The sequence below is a fragment of the Macaca thibetana genome, chromosome 5 (genome assembly GCF_024542745.1).
Source record: "Macaca thibetana thibetana isolate TM-01 chromosome 5, ASM2454274v1, whole genome shotgun sequence".
NCBI classification, from domain to species: domain Eukaryota; kingdom Metazoa; phylum Chordata; class Mammalia; order Primates; family Cercopithecidae; genus Macaca; species Macaca thibetana.
Genome location: NC_065582.1, coordinates 94344436 through 94364320, shown reverse-complemented (window position 1 = coordinate 94364320; position 19885 = coordinate 94344436). Strand labels below are relative to the sequence as shown.

The window sequence follows — 19885 nt, the reverse complement described above, 5'->3', positions numbered from 1 at the left end:
CCCTAGCCCACCAAGAAAACACATTGTGGAGCGCAATACAGAGTTTTATCATATACCCACTCACAGTGATGCCAGCAAGAAGAGACTGATTGAGGATACTGAAGACTGGCGTCCAAGGACTGGAACAACTCAGTCTCGCTCTTTCCGAATCCTTGCCCAGATCACTGGGACTGAACATTGTAAGTGAACTTCTAGGTGTCCTAATGGATGAGTGTTTTTTTGCCACAGAGAGTAACATTGAGACTGATTGGTAGTTGTTAGAAAACAACCCCGAGACAGTTTGCTTTTAAATTATGCTGTGCATAACATGGGTAATATAAATAAGACCCCAGGCCGGGCGCAGTGGCTCATTCCTGTAATCCCAGCACTTTGGGAGGCCGAGGCAGGAGGATCATGAGGTCATGAGTTGAGACCAGACTAGCCAACATGATGAAACCCTGCCTCTACTAAAAATACAAAAATTAGCCAGGCATCGTGGCAGACACCTGTAATCCCAGCTACTTGGTAGCCTGAGGTAGGAGAATCGTTTGAACCGGGGAGGCAGAGATTGCAGTGAGCTGAGATCATGCCACTGTACTCCAGACTGAGCTACGGAGGGAGGGGCTCTGTCTCATAAATAAATAAATAAATAAATACATAAATAAATAAATCACCAGCCCATGAAAAGTATAGACGTAATAGTAGTTGTACTAACTATAGTTTATAGCCAACAACAGGCTACTGTGGAATTCGTTTTAGTGGCTCCATGGAAGTTGAACATTTGATATTGATTGGTGCAGGTAATTGCTTAAGTGATTTTGAAGTTAAACAAAACAAACTAATATTTGGATATTGCTTATTATATTTCAGTGAAAGAATCTGAAGCTGATAATACAAAGAAGGCAAAGTAAGTTCTCTATCTTTTTGTCAATTGAATGTTTTCCTTTCATGAATGGTCTCAATTTGGTTTTTCAGATTGTCAAGTGTAATGGTATGGCATTTCGTCTTTGCAGCTAGAAGCTAAGCATTTAACTTTGGTGCCTTTTGTGTGACCTAAATGTACAACTTGCAGATTTTTAAAGTAGTGGGTATTGTCTGGGTTTTAAGGCGTGTTTTCCTTAGTATTGAAATAAGAAGTGGGCAGAAGGGTGTATTTTGGGGTGCTTTGCTAACAATACATATGTCTGTGAATGTGCTTGTGTGTTGTCTTGCAGTCACTTTATTTTGAGCATAAAAATATATGTTTCCAAGAGGGATCTATGGATTAATTTCTGTATTTCTAAAAATGCTCTACCCTTAAAATCTTTGCCACTTAATAAAGTAGCTATGTGAAATTAAGCTTTTATAAGGCATGTTTTCTGCATGATGGAATTAGTCTAGAACCTTTTTCCTTCTATTTCTTATGACTCTTCTATCACTCTTTTTTTTTTTTTTTTTTTTTTTTTCCACAGGGAAAAGATACCCCTTCACGTCTTTAGTCCCAAATACACAAAATTACGTGACTGGCACCATGAAGTTTCAGCACGTGCTCTTAACGTACAGTGATTTATGAGCCTTGTCCCCCAAGCAGCCAGCACATACCTTTTCATTTACTTTTTTTCAACTTCATAGCAAAATCTGTATTAAATTTGCCTTACGAAAAAATAGAACTTTTTCTATACTTTTCTAACAATTTCCTATTGTTGTGAGAAAAGGAAGATGAACATGTTTTATGCTAGCTGGTAGCTCACAAATGTAAAACCAAAAAAAGAAAGAAAGAAAGAAAGAAAGAATATTAAGGGACTAGATCTGTTCAGTGGATTTATATCTGTTTTTGTTGTTATTAGGGTAGTAACCTTGGAAAATGAATTATTTTCATAAGTTGAATTTGGTTGGTTGGTTGAAGCAGAGGATAATGAGCAAATAATGTCCTTGTCTAATTTGGAAAATACTTCCTTTATGTTATTAACATTTCCCAAGATTACTTTTTAAGTTTATTATTATGTAACATTCAAGGTTGATTGTAAATTATTCTAAATAAGTAAATATAAGGAGGCAAGAATAAACAGAGAAGACTTTATTAAAGAAGAGTGCACGCAGTGTAGATTTAGGTATCTTTTAAAGTAGGTACTATTCAGGATGGCTCTATGAAGAGGAGGAGGTCCAGATTTGGCTCCTGGAAAAGGAAAGAAGAGAATTTTACCCCATGTGCAATGGAGAAATACAGTATTCTTTGGTTTGGTTGGATTTTCAAATCCTATTTCCTATCAAAGGAAATATCTCTAAGCTAGTGGATGTTTTTATAGTATAGACAGTTTCTAGGTATTAACTAATAAGATATAGAAAAGATAGCTTTGCTTTTTTTAATCAGAAGAACATAAATTATAATATGAATGATTATGAGACATCAGAGAAATATTTTACTTAGTGATATAAACTACTGTGCACTGCTGCTATTCCTAGGAAGCTGTGTTTTGGGCAATACATGGAAGCTAAATATATGACCAGAAATGCTTTCTGCCTTGTAATATAGTGTATTATATATTAGAGCTACATTTAGTAATAAATGCATTTTGAAGTTTGGAAAAGTATTGTAATAAAGTTGCCTTTAACTTAGCTTTGTACTGGTTCTGTTTCCTTGAGGCTAGACACAGTGCCATCCAGGAGTTGTTACAGTATAACTGGGTAAAATAAACAGTTCTCTGACATTTCATTTGGAAAACACTTTTAACTTTGTGAGGTTACTAAAATATGGGTATAAAACATGGCAGGCCAGGCGCAGTGGCTCACGCCTGTAATCCCAGCATTTTAGGAGGCCGAGGCGGGCAAATCACCTGAGGTCGGGAGTTCAAGACCAGACTGACCAACATAGAGAAACCCTGTCTCTACTAAAAATACAAGATTAGCCGGGCGTGTTGGCGCATGTCTGTAATCCCAGGTACTCGGGAGGCTGATGCAGGAAAATCGCTTGAACCTGGGAGGTTCACTAGCAGAGGTTGCGGTGAGCCAAGATCGCACCATTGCATTCCAGTATGGGCAACAAGAGCGAAACTCTATCTCTAAATAAATAAATAAATAAAACGTGGTAAAGGATCATGTTTGATTTTTCCCCCTGAATTACTACAATATGTAGTATCCTATGTGAGTAACATAAGATCAGTTGAGTGTTGTGCAATATAGAATTATTATTCGTGTGAAACTACTGCTGAAGGACCTTGCCTGCATTCAAGGGTCTATTTTTATTTTTCCAGGTATTCTTTCACTTTAGTGACATAATAGTCTAGTACAACTGCCTGAGAACTTGGAGAAACTAACATTAATTTTAGATAGTGATTGATAAAATTTGGCCTGCCAAATGCATTTTAAAAATAATTCTAGGATTTATCTATGCTCATTTCTAGTATACCTCATGATATATAAGACATCTTTCTTTTGTCATATTAGTTCTTCAGATACTAAGACAGATGTCCTGCCTGCTTATGTTTTTATGATGCTGACATCAATCCCAGTTATAACTGTGTCTCTGGCCTCTGTAAGAAAATCTACTTTCTTAGACCAGGCTTTCCTATACCCAGTAATTCTTCCAGGATCCCAAAAGATGATGTTTGAGAAACTATAGAATTAAAACCTCATAAAAATAAATGGTGTGGTTGAGTAAACGTGGTATTTTCCACCAATAATCCAATTTCTAGAATAACTACAGAGTGGACAGAAAGAACGACTCAAAAGAACTTTAGGTAAATGGGAAAAATTTTCCCTAATACAGACAAGAGAACCTGTATAGAGTTACAACTTAAAACAGATGTAATTAAAATAAAAATTTAATACCTTGCTTAATTAAAAATGAAGTATTTAGTATTTCATTGAAAGCACAGACTTAGATAAATGGAATGATCCATACTTGAGTATGAGGACAAATATTCAGCCAGGATCATAAAGGACATTCCATTTGACCCTGTCAGAAGATGAATTCCTGAGCTCAGTGAATCTCCTGGGACATCTTATATTCCTAGCTTAAACACTAGCCAAAAATTATAAAAGCTTCTTGCAAAAATATTATTGTAAATCTGGTGACCTAATTTATGACTTGTTTTTGTTTGTCTCTCTTATACAGACTCTTCATTATAGGCCTGTTTTTAAAGTGAAATTGGGAAGTTGCTCTTAAGAATGTTTTCAACATTTTTTTCTTTCTTTCTTTCTTTCTTTTTTTTAATTTAAGACAGAGCTGTGCTCTGTCACCCAGGCTGGAGTGCAGTGGCGCGGTATTGGCTCACTGTAGCTTCACCTCCCAGGTTTGAGTGATTCTTCTGCCTCAGCCTCCTGAGTAGCTGGGATTACAGGCATGCACCTCCATGCCCAGCTAATTTTCATATATTTTTTAGTAGAGACAGGGTTTGGTCATGTTGGCCAGGCTAGTGTCGAACTTCTGACCTCCAGTTATCCGCCTGCCTCGGCCTCCCAAAGTGCTGGGATTATAGACGTGAGCCACCATACCCGGCCTCAACATTTTTTTCTTATAGTGTTTTATTCACAAGACTGAGTGTCTCACACATGGTCCAATGTATTTTTGTTACCTCAAAAATTATAGTATTTGTGGAAACAAAAGCATTCTTTCATGCATCATTGTGCCCTTTAGGAAGGCTCAGATATATAGACATCTTAGAGTTTATTTAATACAAATTGTGGTGTTAGGACACAGAGTAGCAGTTCCTTCTTTTTTTCAAAATTATTCAAAAATATAGAATGAATTGATTTTCCCTCCAGGTATGTAATTTTGTAATTATTGTGTTTCTGATGTGTATTTAAAAATCATATAAATCATAAATATTTACTCATTGCCAGCATTCATTCTTTCAAATGCATAATTGCTGTATATGTAAATGCCAGGCACTAATCAATGTACTAGGGATACAGTAATAAATAACAGATAAATGTATAAGCAAGATGAGCTAAGGTAATTGTGTTACCAAGATAATAAGTTAATATAAAATAAGTATGGCTTAGTCAGGGAAGGATTACTTTAGATTATGTGGACCTCTGAAGAGACAACCTTAATGCCAGCAGCTGGGAGAAAAAAGGAGTCAGCCGTGTGATGACTGGAAGGTGGGGAGACAAGTGTGGAAAGGAGCATGCAAGAACACAGAACAGAAAGGTCATTGTGACTGGAGTCCAGGCTAGGCAAGGAAGTGTGCTAGAACTCCTGTACATAGACAAAACACTTATGTTCCCATTCCTATCCATAACGTTTTAAATGGGAAATTATGATATCATATCTAACTGCTTGCAAATAAAATTAGAAAATGAAGAAGCAGGGAGGGTTCCTGTCAGGCGGCTAATTGCAGTGCACTCACCTAGTTGGTGCCAGCCCTGATTATTAACAATTTAATATTTTTCCTGTTGAGACCCAATGAAGACCTAGAAAAGAGAGGCATAAATATATGTTGATAACATGTATGTAGGGAACACAAACAGAATATCCTACAGAGCATACATAAAACCATACAGAAAATACGAAAACACTTTGATGTATTAAATTTGACATATGATGCTCTTCATAATAGTGATGAATTTGAGGATTTAGCTGCTCTGTAAAATCTTGGCTAGAATTGGCTGGACACTTTCCTTTTGTTTATCCCATTCCAGAAAATTCCTTAAAGCAAGTAAATATTTCCTTGCACATTCTTTCCAAAGTAGGAATTATAGTATTTTTTTTCTTGGTTAGAAGTAGTAAGAAGCAGCAAGTGATAAATTCTGAGTTTTAGACTGAGATTTGTAACTCACTGATTACTTTCTGCCCCCAAGTTTCCACTTCTCTGGAGTTAGAATCTGTGGTAGACACTGTGCTGCCCACTCAGATATCACTTCAGTGGAGGACTTGATACCTCTGCTGATGGGAGTGTGGTAGGCAAACAGCCTTCATGTGCCAGCCCCTTCACAAATCACCTCAGCTGCAGACAGTCCCTCTTCAAGACCCTAGGCTTGGTGGGTCTGCCCACATGCAGTGAACTGATTGATAAGTGGGAAGAGAGGGAAGTAAAAAACCTGGTTATTTCATCCCAATTAAGACCAACTTGAAGGGACCGTTCTAGCTCCAGAGCTGCTGTGGAGTCAGCTGAGGCTGTCCTAAGTTTTGTTTGGCAACTCCACCTCTCCTGCCCATTCCTGCTTCCTTTTCTGTCCTTTCCCCTTCACAGTTATTGACCCTAGAGACATTTCTTAATAAGCATCCTACATGCTAAGCTCTGCTTTCTGGAGAACCTGATCTGCAAAAGAATCATATTTTTGTAGACCCCAGTTTAGACCTCAGTTGCACAGGTTCTCTTTTATTCATCTTCTCGTCACTTTCTTCATCTTGGCCACTTCTTATCTTTTCTCCTTAAATCTTCAACCCAGATCACAAACACAGCATCTAGAAGTCTTCAAAGAAAAGATCAGTTAAGGGAAGACTGAAAGGCATGTGAAAGTCAAAAGGAACATGCATTTACTTTATTTTTTTTGCCTCAAGTTAAGGATGTTTATTTGTTGACTTCATCACAGGCAGCCTAAGAGTAATGAGCCAGCAAATGTATTTAGAAATCAAATATAATCAGAGATATGTGAATGAAGCAATGAAATGAGAAGCTTCAAAATGGGAAATTAGGATTTACCAATTAAATATAATGAACACTTAAAACAGGAAAGCAGAACTTAGAATATTATGATTTTACGTGTTCTAGTCTTCCATATATAGCATTTGGAATCTTATGTATTAGCCATTTAATTTCACTTAATGAATTTTGTGTGAACACACCTGCTGTTTTCTTCACATCCTTAAAAGTTTACTTCTGGTTCTCTTCTGGGGAGATTCTGTTGCCTTTGGAAATGTGTAGGGTAATGTACAGATGTTAAAAGGAAGGAGGATGCTAATGGTGGCTAAATATCTTGTAATGCACTGAAGAATCCCACAGACGGAAGAATCATCCAGCCCAATATACCAGTTGTGTGCTACTGAGAATGACTGGATTGAGTGTAAATATTCCCTTTTCCAAGTTGGTTTTTTATTGTTGTTGTTGTTGTTGTTGTTTTTCTTTTTCCTTTTTTTTTTTTTTTTTTGAGACAGAGTCTCGCTTTGTCACCCAGCCTAGAGTGCAGTGGCGCTATCATGGCTCACTGCACCTCGACCTCCCAGGCTCAAGTGATCATCCCACCTCAGTCTCCCAAGTAGCTGGAACTACAGGCACACACCACCACACCTGGCCAATTTTTTGTAGAGGCAGAATTTTGCCATGTTGCCCAAGCTGATCTCGAACTCTTGGCAATCTGCCTGCCTCAGCCTCCCAAAGTCCTGGGATCGTAGGTGTGAGCCATCACATCTAGCCTAGATTTTCTTATTCCTTCCCACAATCATACATTCTCACCTATAGAGCGCCCTCTCCACTGCCCCACCCCACAGTAGAAATAATCTTCTCACCTCTGAACTTACATGCTATATAATTTTTACCTCTCATTTGACACTTACTTTTGTAATTTGTCTTATGGATATTTGTCTACATGTCTTAAGTTTCCAACTAAAGTTTGAGCTCTTTAAAAATGAGAATCTTAGTGTAATAGTATAAATTGGAAGGAAAAGGGATTCTAATAGTCATGGTATTTCTTCCTGGATGCAACTGTAGCTGTGTAAGTAAAGGCCTAGCTATTCAATGAAATGACTCATCTTGAAGATGGTTGTTAAGATTATAAAATTCATCTCTGGTAAACTGTTTCTTCAATTAGAAATACACTGTTGTCAGTCAGCTTAGGCTGCCACAACAAGATACACAGATTGGTTAGTTGGGACAGTAGAAACTTATTATCTCATAGTTCTGGAGACTCTTAAGTTCTAGGTCAAGGTGCCAGCAGAGTTGGTGTCTGTTGAGGCTTCTCCTCATGGTTGTAGATGGCCACTGTCTCACTGTGTCTCCTCACGTGGCTTTTCCTCTGTGGGGGCACAGAGAAAGAGTGAAAGCTCTGGGGTCGCTTTTTCTCATGAGGACATGGTCCCACTTGTATGACCTCATTTAACCTTAATTACCTCTTAAAAGGACTGATCTCAAAATAGTCACATTGCGGGTTAGGGCTCCAACATATGAATACTGGAGGGATACAGTTCGGTCCATAACATACACCAACTGTCTTTGTATACTAATCTTCATTTTGACAGATTATCATTTAAGAGAAAGTTATTCTTAAGTAGAATAATTGACTTGAACCCAATTGGAAGTATTGTTGTCACCTCTCTTTTGGTGCTTCCTTTTTTCCTTTGGATGACCGGTATCTGTCTCCATGTTCTCTTTCCTCAACTAGAGTATATGCTCTTTGAATATAAGAATTTTAGTATGCCCCACCATGTTTGGTACTAAAAGTTACTAATTACATATAATTGCGTATTTCTCCAATTCTCTAATTGTTGAATGTTAGGGAAATTGTTTACAGCATGGCACACACTATCTCTAATGGAATATAAGTTCAATAAAAATATCAAGACATTAAAATATCAAAACATTGATACCTATATTGAAAGTAAAGTGAAACCATACCTAAGTCACTTGAAAGGGGAGTTGTCCTTTGTTGGAGTGATCTGATTGCCAAAAGTTGACATTTTTATCTTGATATTTTCTGTTTGTTAATTAGTTGTGAAATACTTTTTTTCATTAAATGAACATTTGTTTTTTAATGTCTTCCTTTGTGTTTTTGGTGTGTTTCAACATGAAGAGCATGGTGATTCCTGTGAGGAGAGAATAACAATTTTAAAAATAGGTACATGAAATGCTTAGTTTGTACTCTGAATAGAAATACTAATTAAGAAAATTTTATCATTAATAAGGAAATGTTTAAATTTAAGAATCTAATCTACAACATTGATTTAAAAGAGGCAACAGCCATCTTATCAGTAACATATTAATAATAGAAAGTTATTAATATATGGCCTACCAGAATAGAGAATTATAGGAGACCATAGAAAATTTTATTTAGAGATAATTATGTTACACACGCGCGCACACACACACACACACACGTTTATGCCGAAAAATCATATTGTCAAAGTGCAATTTAAGTTAAAAAATGTTTTTCTTGATCTCACCACGTTCTCGTTTTCTACTGTATTATAATATTAATATCAACCTATGTAGTTTCAAATTTTTAATGCTATATATAAATAAAGTGGCATTTTAGTTTAGCAAAAGGATATCTAAAATAATGATCAAAACATATTTTTATCAGTCATTCCTTTATCTCCCTTGCTTAAAGAATGATGGGTTCTGATTTTTCACATATTTATTATGGTTGTATTAGTCTGTTCTCATACTGCTATAAAGAACTACCTGAGACTGGGTAATTTATGAGGAAAAGAGGTTTAATTGACTCATAGTTCCACAGGCTTAGCAGGAATCATGGGTTGGAAGGCCTCAGGAAACTTACAATCATGGTGGAAGGTGAAGGGGAAACTGTACATCTTCACAATGGTGAGCAGGAGAGAGAGAGAAGGGGGAGGTGCCACACACTTTTAAACAACCGGATCTCGTGAGAACAAACTCACTGTCATGAGAATAGCATGGGAAAACCACCCCAATGATCCAGTCACCTCCTGCCGGGTCCCTCCCTCAACACGTGGGGGTTATAATTTGACATGTGATTTGCGTGGGGACACAGAGCCAAACCATATCAATGGTTAAGAATTATAAGGTATGATATGGCTTCCCAATTGTCAAAGAATTAAAATGTTCATTAGGAGAAGAGTGACTGCTTCTCCCTTTAGTAGAAAAACAATTCAAACTCAGGTTACCAGTTACAATACACAAACTGAAACAGTTATGTTGAGGGGGGGAAACCATCTTCTTATAGACTATCTTCTAGCACCAAATAATGTCCACATGATTTCTGGCTGAAGGCCATCAGAATGAAATTTTAGAACTGGAAGAATAGAGTTAAAGTTACTTTATAAGGAGAAACCTATTGCCTTTGTACATTCATTGAAAATTTAGGAAGCATAAATTACATATTTCTGAACATACTGTTTTGTAAGTTTTTAAAGAAAACTTTGTTTGTTAATATTCATTGACCCACACTAAATAGATTAATGAAGAAACAGTTTGCTGACCCATCCCATGTCTTCATTATTGCTGTGTTTCACAAACATACTGGTCTCTTGTGACATGTCCTTATTAAGTAAGACAACATTAGTTGAGTATATTACCTAAAGCTGCTATTCTTAATAAGCTATGCGAAGAAAGCAGGAATTATTCCCTAGCCTAATACTTGCACATATTTTCATGAAGTAAGAATTAACAATTGGATTTACCCCAAAATATAGAACAGCAAGATACATTTCCACAAAATATGTTTGCCAACCTGTAAAAAAAAGACCACGGGTCAAAAAAATGGGTATATGATCAAGTAGTTTTTGTCTCTTGCAAAATAATGGAATATTTCTAATTGATCTTTGATTTTCTGCTGGTTGAGTATACTGTTTTATGCAAATACTGTTTTGCTGACTACAATGTAAAGGTCGCCATCTATTGAACATAAGTAATTACTACACTTCAGTTCCTTGTGAGACTAGTACTTAAAAATTATTGAGGCAAGAAACATAGTTCCTATGTATTTTCATATACAATTGTTTAATTCTCTGTTAATGCTGGAAATATCTGTTGTTGTTGTTTACCAAATTAAACTTGTACTATTAGCACTTACAAAGATCTGTTATTTATAAAAGTGTTCGTAATATGCACAGTTGGCTTTCATAATCCCAGAATATTCACCAAGTTCCTTAGAGGCAGAATTTTGTCAGACCGGTAATTCTTCTCTTGTAATGCTGTTTGGATAAGTTGTTTTCCATTTCACCTTTAGAGAAGTAAATTACACAGAAAATTATTTTATTGAATTAAACCAGAAAATTAAAGAAACTTATCTTTACTAAAACTCAGTATTGAAGAAGACTTCTGCACTTTAGTTTTTTTTTTTTTTTTTTTTTTTTTACTTCAAAAGAAATCACAACTTTAAAAATTAATTACGAGCATTGATAAAAGGCAGTCTTCAAAATCATGGAAGGCTTAATTTCTATCTTTTGCTGTTATTCTATTTTATGTATTTCAGTCACATTGAAGGTTTAAGAAGTCTGAGTTTTTCTACTTTTATATTATGTGAAGGTTTGTTTATTAGAATGATATGATTTTATAAAAGAAAATTGAACCAATATATTACATAATATAGTATAAAGCATATGACAGATAAGGATATTTGGACATCTTCATTTTCCTTTTGGTCAAATTAAAGAACTATCTACAAATTGCATTTATCTTAAAATTAGTCTCACGTGTCCATGTATTCTCTTTTGTGTTTCTCTATTTTTGTATGTATTAAAGGGTATTGTTTGAATGCTACTCCTGTGTCCAACTCAGTAATAAGTGTTCATCTCACAGATGCACCTAACTGACTACTCCCAAAGATTCTGAATTTATATCTTTGAACAGAAGAATGTGTTAAAACTAAGGTGACACCTGTTGCATAATTTTCAAGTTAGTGGTACACACTTATTTTGCCTCTTCACATACTTCATTCTTTATCCTGAAATGCTAGTACTTTTTAAGAAGAAAAAAATTGAGAAGAAATTTCTGAAAGATTTTAATGTCTTCAGGTAGTTGCATATCATTGGTTAGACAGTGAGTGAACTTGAAGCTTTAATACAGAGAAGCAACACTTAAACAAATTTGATGGAATCAAGTTTAGCCTTGGCTTACAACAGTGGAATCACATACTTGTTAAAATCAGCAAAGCTCTTAGCAGGGATGTTGGAGCAGAATCACAGGTATGTTTTAAAAAAGTACACCCACCAACAGTAAAACCAAAAATCCTTTATATATGAAAGGTAACACAATCAGATAGCATCTATTCAAGGGATAAGTAAAAAAAAGAAGTGATGTTGTCAAGGGTGATTGTGAAACTAATAAATGCTCTGTGTTGAAAGACATAGCAAATAAAAATAACCGAAATCCAGACGTTTATTTACATCCTGGAGGGATTTGAAGCCCCAGATAGAAAGTGATTCTAAATGGTTCTCGCTAGCCTCTTTTCCCTAATGACTTACAGTTCAGTGTATGTAGACGACTTACAGATGAGATTCACTGAGTACTATCTGCGTTTGTTTCAAATCCTGTAGGGGAAAGAAAATAGAAGAGTGGTAAAAGGAAAATATAGTACTGATTTTCAAAAAAGAAAAAGAAAGTGAACGTTTAACCATAAACTAATTTGAACTTGAGATCACCTGGAAAAAAGTCAAGCAGGCATTCTGAAAAGCATGGCTGGTGAGCACTGAGAAGAAGAGGGCAGAATTGCCAAGACCCAGAATAAGTTCTCAAGAAACACATCACATCCAACTTAACACATTTTGGATAGACTGGGGGGAGATGTTAATTTTAACAATTAATCAAAGAAAGGCCCTTAAAATTCTTTTGAATTTAATAATGAAATGAGGTTGATAAGTATCATGTTTGTAAATGCATAAAAGGTTGAAGGAGTTTAGCCAAAGAATATTGTTTAAAGGATTAGTGACTTGGATGAGGAGGTCCACAATTTGCTGCCCATATTTGTGAGTACCATGAAGCAGGGAGATACAGCATACATGTTCAGTAACCAGTAAGGTTGGCAAAACTAAATATTAAAGAAGGATTTTTAAAAGAAAATAAACCCAGTAAGAGTGAGTCATGTCGTATGGCTCCTAAAATGATAAGCAATAGTTCTGTTTTGCACTAGTAAATCCCACCTGGTGGCATATTATGCTAGTCCTTGACATTAATCTCTGACAATTACATAGATAATCCCAAGAAAATCAACTGAAGACTCACTGAGACAATTAAGCTGTCTTTGGGTGAAAAGCAGTTATATGAGAAGTTGATACTAGATGATAATCTGGGCTGGTTATTTGACCTAAATCCAAGCGGGTCTTTTTCCCTAAACATTCTAGTTTAGTCTCAGGCCTCACTTATTAGCAGTGGCCCCTGCTCATGTTTAGCATATATTATATATAATAAATACATCCAACAAATGTTTATCAGGCACTTATTTGTGCTGGTTTCTAGGAAAATGAAGGTGCTATTATGAACTTAGTCTAGTAGAGCAGACATGCAATGAAAAAGCAAAATAAGGAAAAATACAGTTTTAGGTTATGATATATTCTATAAAGTAATATAGTACAACATCAATATAATGAGGGGAGGGGAAGAGTAAGGTCATTAGACTCTAGTTAGAGAAAAAGATAATTTGAGCTGAAATGTGAGTGCCCTGAAGGAGTCAGTCATGAGGATATGGAGATGTCCTCTCCAGGCAGAAGGAAGAACAAATGCAGAGTCCCTGAGACAGGAGTCAGTTGGTGTGTTTAAGGAACTGAAAAAGAGCCATTATGAATGGGGCATAGTAAATAAGAGAGAAAATGATAAGAGAGTACATGAAGTAGTCAGGGGCCAGATTATTGATTGCCTTGTAGGTTGTGTTAAGGAGTTTAGATTATTTTCCTAATTAAATGAGAGGCCCAATATAGGATTGTAGTCATAGGAGTAACATCTGATGTGTATTTTTAACAGATCACCCTGAATACTATGGAAAATTCATTGTAAGGGAGAAATAATGAAAGCAGGAGACTGTCATGAGTATCCCCATAGTTCAGGCAAGCATTGTAGTGGCTGTGGAGATAGAGAGCATTGGATAGGTTTGTATTTTAGAGGAAGAGCTGATAGGTGTGTAGAAATATTGAGGTGGAGGGTAATGGAGAGTGGAAAATTGGTAAGTCAGTGAATTTGTAAAGAACTAGTTCAGTTGATAAGAGTTAATGAGAATGGTCAGAGTCAATTTGGTACAGTAAAAAAAGCTAATAGAATCAAGAGATAGCAGACTGAGAAAAAAAGGGTCCTTAAAATTTAAATTTCAGAGATGTTGTACTTGTTGATGAAAAATTAAAGGTTATGAATTTTGGAGTGCATGCCTGATGTATTCCAGGTGTAAGGCTTAGCCTTAGAGGAATATATCATTGAAGTGAAGAAGTCAAAGAATTTAATAGTAATATTATTTATTCAGTGATTGTACATGATTATTGAAATAATCATGAGAGATTGTTGGAATGGGGTAAAGAGGAAGGCAGTCAGTAGCTAAAACAAACAGTGGGTGAAGTAGAGACAAGACAGTAGGAAGGCCATATAGTGAATGGTATAGTGAGTCTCCAAGGACTTGGGATTTTAGAGGATCGAAGATGACTGATAGTAGTTAAAACAGTAACGAGGAGCACACTTGCTCTATCTCCAGGTTTATAAGAATAAGGCATATGAAAGAAAAAGCAACCTCTGTTTGAAGAGACTGCAAAGAAGGTATAGTAAAACAGTAAAGGGTTTATGAGGGCTGTGATAGATGGTGAAGTGATTAGATTAGGAGATGAACAAAGCAGTAAAGAAGTAAGAGTCCAGGAGATGCTCGATGACCCAAGGGATTTGACCTTCTGGTTGTGGCAGGTAAACAAGGATAAGTGGGAAGATTGATGGGATTAATCCTCAGAGTCCATTACAGGAAAATGGATACTGGAATGTAAGCTTCATGAAAGCAGGAAATTAAAGTGGACAATAGGATGTGTGAAGGTGCCTGACACAAAGTGGGAATTCAAGTAATTGTTTTTTGTTATTGAATGAATGAGTGAACGCAATGAGTGATTGAATGGGTGCGTTCAGGACATATGATCCAGAATATTTGGTTAGTGAGTGTGTAGCCACTTGGCTATTGTTCTGTAATGCCAACAGGACACTCTCACTGGAGCGTGAGGTACTGTGGTGGCTTTCTCAAGAAATGTGGCCTCTTTAAGGATTCACTGTGGGTGGCTGTTCAGTGGTACACATTCAGACATATTCTTTTATATTTTCAAACAGCTAACTTGACTCAACACTATTCATTAAATAATACATGCCTTTCTCCTCTTTATCCCGAATCTGAAAAATACCTTTATTGTTTATAAATTCTTTTTCTAATATTAGGATTATGTTAAAACTACAAAATGGCAGATTTTTGTTGCATATAAGAAGCTATTTCTAACTAGTATAAATTTTTGAAGTCATGGATCAGAATGATCCAGTGAAGAAATTGGTGATGGAAAGTGAGAGGGCCTAAAGTTAGTGATAAGTGCCCTGCAGTTACTGAGGAAGTCAGGCTTTTATCAGGGGATTGCTCCAAGTGACTTTTAAGTTGTCATTACACCTTAAAATCTTCATATTATATTTGCATTTTGTATAGATATAATACATGCTCATTCTTTACCTGGCTTTAGACCCTATAGAACATTTTCTATGTAGAGATCAAAGAATACTCTAGATAACTAAAGAATTTACAAAATACTAAGTACTGAACACTTAATAATGATAAAATCCGTTATGGGGTGGCAACAGCAGAGAAATGTGTACAAGTTAAGGCAGAGTTTGAAAGATGTGAGAAAATGGAAATTGTCATCAAAGAGCAAACTCTTCCCCTAACACAAATGTCTTAGTTCAAGCTGTTAGAAAAAAAATATCATGGACTGGGTGGCTTAAACAACGGTTATTTCTCATAGTTCTGGAGTCTGGGAAGTTAAGATCCAGGCACCTGTATACTCAGTGTCTGGTGAGGGACTGCTGCTTAGTTCATAGATGATGCCTTCTCACTGTGTCCTCACATGGTAGGAGAGAGGGAGCTCTCTAAGGTATCTCTTATAAGGGACCCCATTCATGAGCGCTGTCTGCCTGTGTGACCTAATCATCTCCCAAAGGCCTCACCTCCTAATACTATCACATAGGGGGTTAGGATTTTGACATATGATTTGGGGGTGGGGGGACACAAACATTCACTGTATAGCAACAAATGGTAAGTTCCAATTCCTTCAGCAATATCCCTTTTTTGTTTCCTTATCTTTTCCTTGCTTAAGTAAGTGGGAAGCTCCTAGAAAAATGATTTCTTTGAGTTAGTCCTTGTTTGCTCTTACAAAAAATCAACCTCATTTATATTTTTTTTAGTAGGGACGGGGTTTTGCCATGTTGACCAGGCTGGTCTCGAACTCCTGACCTCAGGTGATCCACCTGCCTTGGCCTCCCAAAGTGCTGGGATTATAGATGTGAGCCACCGTGCCAGGCCCCTGCAGCCTGGTTTCTGTTCTCCTCATTCCACTGAAGTTATTCTAACCATGGGTGCTAGTACAGTAGCTCCACCATATACCAAACTACTGACTTTAGCATATTACCAAGGATAATTTTAATACCAGCGTTGTAAGATTATTGGGAAGGATTAAATATGATGATACATATTAAGTGATGAAAAAATATATGCTTTTATTATTATAAATTATCATTAATGACCAAGAGCCTGAATTATGGAAGAACTTAGTTTGTTCAAGACATTGAACAGGTAGTCTAATGTGACTGGAGTTCAGTGAACAAAGGGAAAATTGGTGTGGAAAGGTACTTGAGAGGTTGATCATAACAGGTCATTTGGGGATTTGTAGAGCATGTTAAGCATTTTGGGTATTATCCTAACTGCGGTAGGAATTCATTGCAAGGTTTTAATCAAAAGAATGATTTGATAAAATGTGTTTTGTTTTTTCTTAAGGCATGTGGGCTATACTAAACCATGCCAGAAAACACAGGGGCTGGATGGGACAGGATTTGGCAAGAGAGGAAGCAAGAGAGCAGTTAGACAGTTCTTAAATCACTAGTATAAGTTAGTGCTTATCATAGTCTAGATGAGAAAGGGTGGTAGCAGAGAAGTGGGATAGATGGATGGTGTAATGAGAAAAACTTGGGACTATAATGCCCCCCCCCCAACCCCTGCAAACTGGGAAAACTGGGAAGTTGCCAAGAGACTAAAGAATGACTCAGGCAAGTCCAGCTTGATGAGTAGATGAGTTTATGAGGACTTACATACAGGTCACTACTGGACAGCAGCAGTATGGCTCCAAGAGACCCACAGCACCTCCCATCCCTAGGCTGCTTTTAAGCTAATTTTCTGGCTCTTTGCCATGTGTGTGTATGTGTGTGTTTGTGTGTACGCCGTGTGTGTGTGTGTGTGTACACCCACACATGTGCGTGTGTGCATATAATAGGACTGTTTTCCTTGGTATATTCCCAGCCATGCCTCAGGATGTTTGGGTTCTCAGGGACACCTGCTCCTTGGCTAGGCACCATGGCCGTAGCTAACTGCCTGGCCCTCAAGGTTCAAGCATTGAATATAATACCCTTAAGTAACCTGCTAGGGGACCCGTCACAACACCGATGGATTAAAAATATAAATTTGGAAGTAGAGTCACTGGGACATGGTGAAAGATGATTTGAGATAGAGAGATATTAGAGGTACTAATAACTAAAGGGCAATTCAAAATATGGGCTACTGCTCATAGGGGAGAGCTGGGCTAGATATAAATCTGGACATTAGGTGGTATTGAAGCTACAGGAGAGAGTAATGTCACTAAGAGTACAGAGAAATAAAGCCTAGGACAGAGAACTCTCAGGAAACGGAATAGCCAGTGAAAGAATAATAAAAACAGGCAGGTGAATAGGGTTGAGGCACAGATGACAGGAAAAGAGAAGCAGTAGTCAGTTGAGCCAGACACTAAGTAAAATGAGGAATGCACACAAAACGACAAATACTGTATGATTCCACTGATAGGAAGTATCTAATGTAGTCATCTTTGGGCCAGGTGCGGTGGCTCACGCCTGTAATCCCAGCACTTTGGGAGGTTGGGAGTTTGAGACCAGCCTGACTAACATGGAGAAACCCCGTCTCTACTAAAAATACAAAAATTAACCAGGCGTGGTGGCACGTGCCTGTAATCCCAGCTACTTGGGAGGCTGAGGCAGGAGAATCCTTTGAACCAGGGAGGTGGAGGTTGCAGTGAGCCGGAATCGCGCCACTGTACTCCAGCCTGGGTGACAGAGTGCGACTCTTGTCTCCAAAAAAGAATTAAAATAAAGTAGTCATCTTCATAGAAACAGTAGAATGGTGGTGGTTACCACGGGCTAGGTGGAGAGTGTAGGGGTAGTTGTTCAATGGGTATAGAGTTTCGAATATGCAAGATGAAAAACTTTTGGAGATCTCTTCCACAATAATGTGAACATACCTCACACTACTGACTGTGCACTTGAAAATGGTTAAGATAGTTAAGTTTCATGTTACGTATTTTTTACCACAGTGTTTAAAATGAGGAATGCACATTGTCCATTGAATTTAGCCACAAAAAGGTCATCAGTGACCTTAGCAAGATGCAGTTTCATAGAGTGTTGGGGATTGGAGTCTAGTTGAGATGACTGAAGACTGACAGTCAAGTGAGTGTACTGTTATTTCAGAGTCTGGCTGGTAAGGGAAATAGGAAAATAGAAGGTAAAGATAGTCTGTTGTTTTTAAGAGAAACTACAGCATTTTAAAAGAGGACTCAAAGCATCCAGTAGAGGAGGAGAGATGGAATAATTGAGGCCACTGAGATTAAGGGAGGAGATGGAGTACACAGCATAAGAATGTTGCTATTGGGCAGTTGTCAGGACTAGGGTATAGAAAAAGAATTCTTCTTACTGGTCCTACAGGATGGTAAGGATGGTAAATTAGTAGATGGACAACTCACACCTGATTTGCTGGACAGATTGTTCACAAGGGTCCTTATTGAACAAGTGCAGAGATTGTGCAGAAAAAGACACATTGCATCAATAGCTTTTTGTTCTTGTATCCTGAGAAAAGCAAGCCAAAAGGGAAAGACTTTGTCTGGGAAAGAGAAAGTCTTCATACCTCTCTGTGGTGAGAAATGAAAACTCATTTAAGCAAGACAAGGCCAAAAATTTGGCTGCTGCAGATATGCTGTTAATCAGAGCTTCTTCCAACCTAAAAGGAGTAAACATTGGGGAATGTCAGAGTGAGAACGGACACTGATGTTTGTTCCATAGTAAATAAGGTAGTTTAAGATTTTGTCTTAAGTCAGGTTTTAAGAGTTTGGCTAAGCAACGAAGAGATAATCAATATGTGTAACACATGGGAAACCTCCCAAGTGCATTTGCTTGGAAGCATGGAGATCATCTCCAAAGGTGTTTCATGATTTATATGAAATTTATTCTCAAATGGCACTCAGCTTTTTCCAGTCAGCATATTTCATGGAGATGTTGGAAGACTCAACTTCTCCAAATCCTTTTTCTTTTTTTCTTTTTAATCTGTCCTGTGGTAATATGTAGATATTGATAATAATTCATACGCATATTTTCTTTTTTCCTGAAATATTTGTAATATTTTAATATTATAAAGGACATTTCTTTAAAGGTATTTTTGGAACACTATCCATTCCTTTGAAGTTATCATGTGTCCACTTATGCAAAAATCTGTTTAGTCAGAATTGTGACACAGTCTTTAGAAGGTACAAATGTGTTTCAATATACAAATATTGTGAATTCATTATTGGGAAAAAATAAATTTCAAGCTTTTATTCACAAATATTTGTTAACCTTATGGTAAGCATTTTGTTACACTTCATGTATAATAGTAACTATTGATGTCAGGGAACTTCTAGTCTACTGAGATTGTCTGGATTTAAATAACGACACAAATTGTATAATAATAACAAATTCTATGAGTAAAAAGTACAGACTGCTATGACAGCACATGACAGGGGCAGCTAAGGTGGCTTGGGGAATCAGGGAGGCTTCTGGGAGGAGGTGACGTTTAAACTGAGGCCAGGAGGATGCTTAGGAGTTATCCCAGTGAAGGAGTGGTAGAGCGAGGGCTGTAGACAGTGAGGAGTAGGAGACTGTGCAGAGGCCAGGAGGGGGAAAGAAGCAGGGCGTTTTTCAAAAAGAAATGGAAGGCCCAGTGGACTGGAGCAAGCCAAAGAGAGTGGACAAGCTTCATGACATAATACTGAAGAACAGGTAGCCCAGGA

The 19885-nt window shown here is 37.1% G+C and overlaps 1 protein-coding gene across 12 annotated transcripts in view; it reads left to right on the top strand.

Annotated features, from left to right (window-relative positions):
- PDLIM5 (PDZ and LIM domain 5) overlaps positions 1–19885 on the top strand; it is a 212309-nt gene that overhangs the window by 132292 nt on the left and 60132 nt on the right. For 10 of the 12 annotated variants that reach the window (XM_050791513.1, XM_050791517.1, XM_050791512.1 and 7 more), the window contains 2 exons: positions 7–179; positions 850–886. In XM_050791513.1, coding sequence (XP_050647470.1) covers positions 7–179; positions 850–886 — 210 coding nt within the window. Of the gene's footprint in view, positions 1–6; positions 180–849; positions 887–1430; positions 2575–19885 lie in introns of those variants that run through there. The other 2 variants (XM_050791520.1, XM_050791519.1) reach the window with 1 other exon arrangement.